This window comes from Temnothorax curvispinosus, unplaced genomic scaffold (assembly GCF_003070985.1).
Source record: "Temnothorax curvispinosus isolate PA1 unplaced genomic scaffold, ASM307098v1 QBEX01017700.1, whole genome shotgun sequence".
NCBI lineage: Eukaryota > Metazoa > Arthropoda > Insecta > Hymenoptera > Formicidae > Temnothorax > Temnothorax curvispinosus.
This window is the reverse complement of record NW_020227480.1, coordinates 55870-61999: the sequence shown is the minus strand read 5'-3', so window position 1 is coordinate 61999 and position 6130 is coordinate 55870. Positions and strand designations below refer to the sequence as shown.

The 6130-nt window shown below is 36.2% G+C and overlaps 3 protein-coding genes across 6 annotated transcripts in view; 1 reads left to right on the top strand and 2 right to left on the bottom strand.

Moving 5' to 3' along the window:
• The window catches only part of LOC112467636 (39S ribosomal protein L33, mitochondrial), a 1403-nt gene extending 882 nt beyond the window's left edge, over window positions 1–521 (bottom strand). Inside the window, exon 1 of the mRNA XM_025036319.1 lies at window positions 514–521. Within this exon, the coding sequence (XP_024892087.1) occupies window positions 514–521 (8 nt within the window). The remainder of the gene's footprint in view (window positions 1–513) is intronic.
• LOC112467639 (DNA replication factor Cdt1) lies at window positions 389–4350 on the bottom strand. The gene is made up of 6 exons (XM_025036323.1): window positions 3276–4350; window positions 2944–3193; window positions 2482–2818; window positions 2193–2378; window positions 1330–1562; window positions 389–1214 (listed from the first exon to the last, which is right to left on the bottom strand). The coding sequence occupies exons 1-6, from the start codon at window positions 4112–4114 to the stop codon at window positions 843–845; spliced, it is 2217 nt and encodes a 738-aa protein (XP_024892091.1). The 5' UTR covers window positions 4115–4350; the 3' UTR covers window positions 389–842.
• A 320-nt stretch (window positions 4351–4670) lies between these two features.
• LOC112467641 (mpv17-like protein 2) lies at window positions 4671–6129 on the top strand. 4 transcript variants are annotated; one of them, XM_025036329.1, is made up of 3 exons: window positions 4671–4775; window positions 5138–5299; window positions 5377–6129. In XM_025036329.1, exons 1-3 carry the CDS (start codon window positions 4704–4706, stop codon window positions 5797–5799), a joined length of 657 nt encoding a protein of 218 aa, XP_024892097.1. In that variant the 5' UTR covers window positions 4671–4703; the 3' UTR covers window positions 5800–6129. The 4 variants fall into 4 exon arrangements, with proteins under 4 accessions (XP_024892097.1, XP_024892098.1, XP_024892099.1 ...); XM_025036330.1 differs by having other exon boundaries at window positions 4673–4880; XM_025036331.1 differs by having other exon boundaries at window positions 4674–5057.
• The last annotated feature ends 1 nt before the right edge of the window (window position 6130 follows it).

The window sequence follows — 6130 nt, the reverse complement described above, 5'->3', positions numbered from 1 at the left end:
TTCATGACGTCCAAAATATGTCGATACATAAGATCACTGTAATAGCTGTAAATTGCGTGATGAATCTTCTTTAACAATTACAGATAATGCAATGATCTATTCATCTTTTTTGCATTTTAAAAAATGTATCGATAAGAAAACTTGATTGATACAAGATAGGCTATATTGTATTTTATACATATACGTATTATTATATTTAAATGTTTATAAAATACAATGAAATATTACGTATGTACATTAAGAAGACCATATTAATGATCATATAAAAATAAACTATACAAATGATGAGTATAAATTAAGTTTAAATGTTACATTGACAAACATATATATTTAAATAAAATTATGTGTATATGTATAGACATGTAGGTATATACAAATTATATAGTTATTTTTCAATAGCTTTATTAATAAACATATCAAAGGCAATGCATACATCGTCAGCAATTTTGCTTAAGAAATTTAGGGGACTTCTTACATGATTCAACTGTAATTCCTCAGACATAACAAATTTACATTGACATTTCTCTGAAAGTAGCTTCGTATTAATAGGAAAAGTAAATTATAATATAGAATGTAGTACATATTCTCATTTATTACATTTTATTTCATACTTCATAGTTTTATATAATAATTATATTTATTAAAAATGCTTTGTGAAGCATGAAAAACAAATGGTAATGTCATAAATTATATATATAATAAGATGCATTGTACAGTGATCTTTTTATTACGATATAGACGTAAGTATGCAAAATTAAACGTTTCCAACTTAAATAGCATAATAGTTTCTATTAGGTGAAAATGCAGATATTCGAAATATAATACATATCGGAATATACAAATTAGGACGCTGTCTTGACTTTATCATTGGCCAAAATTTCCAATTGCTTAATCACTTTAGCAAGTTCAACATTTTTATCTAATTTCAAATAATCCACCTTTCGTACATTATGTATACTGGCCCACGTAGGTAAGAGCTTGCACAGTTTTCGTATATGCTCCTCCATTTCGTATAACGTTAGTTTCGTTCTGAAAGAATTGTCCAATTTTTGTATCACCATCTCCATTGGTAAAACGCCCTTTTTTTCCGCCACGAAAATATTGCGAACAAGCTTCGCTAATTCGGGAAGTCTGGAGTATAGTGCAGCTTCTTTATCTGCATTGGGTGTTCTCGTCATTGCTTCTAATGCCTTGGCTGCTTGTTTAGCACGAACCTGCAATTATCATTATAATTCAAAAGAGAGCAATTATATGTATATTCTTAAAACATGATATGACATGATATCGTAATAAATGAGTCAGCCGGTATCCTAAAGCGATTGTTTTTACCTTCTCGAGTAGAGCCTTGGGAATGCCCTTGAATAGTGTACTGAGATGATCAGTTTGTACGGATGGCGTACTTGGTGGAGTGTCCACAATGGTAATGTTAACCTTCGGAACACCATCTTCTGTTGTTTGGGTTGTAGAATCTTGTGTGGATCTGGAAGTTAGGTTTGCTTCAACGAGCCTTTGCAATGCTTTCTCCATACGTGTACCACAATTAAACATAGATTTAGCTTTGTCTGAAAAAAAATAATAATAATTAAAACGGATGAATAACAAATGGAATATCATATAAAAATATTTTACAGCTGTTTTGTCAGGCATATTAATAAAGAAGAGAAACCTACATATTCTACGAATAACTTGACCCTTTTGAAGCGATACTTTAAATCCATTTTCTACAATTAATTTATTAATTAAGAATCGGGTTGAGTAGTGCCGCATAATGCGAGGATGCATAATATAACTGCTCAAGTATTACGCGTAAGCAGTACCTTTATACCGATTGCGTTACGTTATTGCTGATTAATCAATAAAGTTTTGCAACAGCTCAATAAAAACCAAGTTTCACAATTACGCAAACGCAGTTATTTAGTCCTCTTGTGCAATTTTTTGGCCCACTTAAAGTCGTCATCCAGATTAAGACTATATTATATCACTGACAATGTGTGTACGTATACGCACATGTATAATATAGCTATATACTCCCCAGTTTTTGTATTATTCTGACATCTTATACTTTTTTAAATACTTTTCTGGCATTGTGCACATAAATTACAATAGTAGCTTCTTGTAATAGCAATAAAAATTTTTTTTTCCATATAAAATTAAAATTCCTATCACTATCACCAATGTGTTATAATTCTTACCAAGAACATCTCTAGCGGTTTGTTTTTCAACATAAGGTGGTTGCGGTAATACAGCTTGCTCAATTTTCTTACAAGACTCCACATCAAACTCAGGATGCCAGCGTACTATTTTCTCTCTCGGTATATTCATTAATCTCGGTGTTTTAAGGCTTAACAAAAATTTCTCATGTTCATCCTTTACTCTCTCTACAACAACAAAAAAATACATTTAAAGATATATGGATGTAATTAGTAATTACATTTGATAACAAGATTACACATAAAATTATTTCAAAAGAATAATACGCACCTAATAAAGCGTTGTAAAATTTCTTCCTTCTTTCCAGCAATATCGTGGGGCTCATACTATTTTCAGACGCAGTTTTCAATATGTCATCCGCATCAGGCGTATTTCTGCCATTAATTGTTTCAACTACAGGTGTTAGAACCAATTCATATTTTTCTTGCTTGGAGACCGAACCAAAATTTCGATGCTTCTCTTGATGATAAGTATAAGCATCAGGGTAAATAGTTTTTATTTGAGCTAGATGCTCCTGTGTAAAATTACGACGTAGCAATTCTTGAACCGCAGGTTTAAGTTTATTGAATGTTATCAATTCCTTTCTATTAAACAGCATTGCTGAAACCTACAGACAAAATTTAACGCTCAACATTTTATCGCAAATACAAATTTAAGCCACATTAACGACACAGAATATAAGAATCTACAGAATTTTAAGTAAAAGTATTAAAAGATTTACAAGGATAGTACCGTATCTACACATCTGAATATTTCAGCTAGGAATCTATAGGTATAGGGCAATGCCAATCCAGGTATTTCGCTTTCAGCCAGAGAGAGATATTTTTGATATGCCTTAACAGGACTGGAGTTCCCTAGACTTGGCGTGGTTTCTTTAGGCTCAAACAAAATTCGCCTCTGGGGACTGACCGTCTTTAAGAGATCTCTATTCTTCGTTGGAGTCAATAATCCCTTGGTTGGAGATTTGTACGCCTTTTGTGGACTTGATATGTGAGAAAAAAGCAAATGTTAGGGTATATTTGATAAATAAATTATACATATATATATATATATATGATCCTCACCTTACTGGAATTTCAAGTTCCACCTTCTCAAACTTTTGCATTTGAGGTTTCTTAATCGCATCCTGTTTTTGCAATTGTTCCAATGCCCGATCGCAATTGGCGAGTCGTCGCGTTATGGCTTTCAGTTCTGTCAATCTGGGAGACTTGGCGATTCTATTTTTGATGTCAGTCAAGCTTAAATTTTCACTTCTCGCAAGTCTTTCCATCGTTGAAAGCTTCTTTGACGACGGTGGAGTGAGAGAACCGCTGGCAGGTTGTTCCTTGTCACAATCATCTTCTTTCGTCGTGTTATCCCTTGATGAGATCAAGGCAGACAAGGCAGAAGCTTTCTTGGGCGTCTGTGGCTTCTTCTTCGGACTAAGCGTGCCTTTCTTCTCGAAGGGAACTTTCTTGGCCTCTGGATCGCTTCCCACCTTCAAAAAGCTATCTCTGATGTCTGGCTGGCTTCCGTCCGAGGAGGGTGTCGAAAGTACGGTGCGAGAGCGAGAGCGAGAACGAACGGCTCGCGCTTTAGGTCTGCTGGTACAGGTCTTCTCGGGGATCGCTTTCGAAGAATCGAACTGGATATTGCGGACCGCCTTGTTGGCCTGAACGGCTTCCTTCGAATTCGCGACAGCATCCTTCGCGTCCTTCCACACGATTTTCGGACTGGATCCCGTACTCGTACTTACGGTACTTGCCTCGTTTGAGAAAGACAACGCGGCTCGCTCCGAATTGTCGATAACTGTCTGCACTTGGTTGTCTCGCTCCAGTAGCAAAATCTTGGACTTACCGCGTAACTCGTCGCACGCCTGCCGTTTGCGCGTATTAAAGTATGCCGTCACTGATGGCTGCGACATAGCCCTTTACGTATGACGTTATATACCGATCGCAGACGTGCCGCTGGCCACAGGCAGGTATATTATTATCTACTATCTTAGAAGATGCACCGTCTGCCGTCTGAGTCTCGCGAAAGCCCGCCTTTTTACAGATCGTTGGAGTCGTTGGCGCGAACAACGCTGCTAACGCTAGACTAGACCGTTAATCAGCTGATGGCTCCGATGGTGGCGCCGATGACGACGGATGCGAGATGCGAGATGCGAGACTCGGGCTGCGTTCTTTTTGGGCGCTCACGCGCTGTAAGCATCGCTCTATCTTCGTTTGATATTCGATGTGCAACGAAGATAGAATGATGCTTACAGCGCGTGTGAGCGCGTGAGCGCCCAAAAGGAACGCACCCTCGATGATTCGTTGGATCATCTGGCATTTGGAGACAAGAGAACCAATCATGTTCGACTACCCACTTTGCACTCGGCCCCCTGGCGAACCCGCGAACCCATCCGTCGATCTATTCGATTCTGCCGATCCTGGAGATTATACATCTATTAATCTATATTCCTTGTTCCAAAAATATATGCATACAACGCGATCCTAACCTAATAAACAATTATGCAACAATTTAATTCGGTCATTCTTTTAATTAACGCGGGCGCACATGGTTTCTATTGCAATAAATACCAGGTTATGTTGGTCACCATCGATTGATGAGCGATTAAGCGATAAGCTTACATTTTATGGATGTTAAATAACCTTGATCGATATGTCCTATTCTCGGATAATGTAAAAGTAGTATATTCTAATACTAACTCTGACATGTTATGATATTTAATTGTGCATTTCGCGTGCATGGTAAAATAAATTTAAAAAAGCAAGGTTTTAAATAAACGATACCATTTACCTTTGGGTACTTAATTGTTACATAAGCTTAGTTGTTAGTTAAGCTTCAACGAGATTGGTTGTAAGGTTAATAAGGTTACCAATATTACTAACAATAAGTACGATTTAAGTAGTGCGGTAACCAATAATGACGTTTTCTATTTTAGGCAATGAATATTGCGAGAGGAATGAGGCCAACTTTTGGTAGAATAAATCACCTAAGGGAACGCTTATTCTCTCCTAAAAATTTATTGTACACAAATATCGGGATATCGGTTTCTCTTTCTGGCATAGGAGATGTTGTGGAGCAACACTATGAAATATTAAAGGTATTCCTTAACTGCAGGCTTTCTCGTCAAATTTGTTACGATCCTATCATTACTTGTTTTATCCTGTGATTCTTTAGGGCGAATGGGACAAATGGTGCTTCACCAGAACAAGAAATATGTCTGTGTCCGGCATGTCTATCGGGATAGTTTGTCATTACTGGTATAATTTTCTAGATACTAGAATGGCTGGACGCACCATTGGTATAGTTCTAAAAAAAGTGATTGTAGATCAACTGATTTGCTCGCCTCTTTGTATAAGCACATTTTTTTTAACACTGGCTTTATTGGAGAACAACAGTTTAGCAGAATTTAAGGATGAAATTAGAAGGAAGGCGCATAAACTATATGTAGCCGAATGGGTCATATGGCCTCCAGCGCAAGTCATTAACTTTTATTTCCTTCCCACGCGATACAGAGTCTTTTACGATAGTATGATATCTCTCGGTTATGACGTGTATACCAGCCATGTGAAATACGATATCCAAACAGCTAATAGATAATGTTATTTTACTTAGCGAGATAGTTTACAAAATTATAAATACAATTTAGGTAACAAATGAAATAGAACTTTGCTTCGTCAGTTCCCTGAAAACTTCCCTTGCTACGTACGTGCATTGTATGTATATTTATTAAGCTATGAAGTAGAATAATTTTATAAAATTATGCAAATGCAAATTGCGTAAAATATAAGATATAAAACGTACAAATAAATAAACGGACAAAACGCCAATCATCACTTTTTAATCGAGTTGGAAATAATTCTTAAAAAAAATTGTAAAAAAATGTTATTTTACACAATAATCTTTGAAATACATGTGTATTTTTTTATTT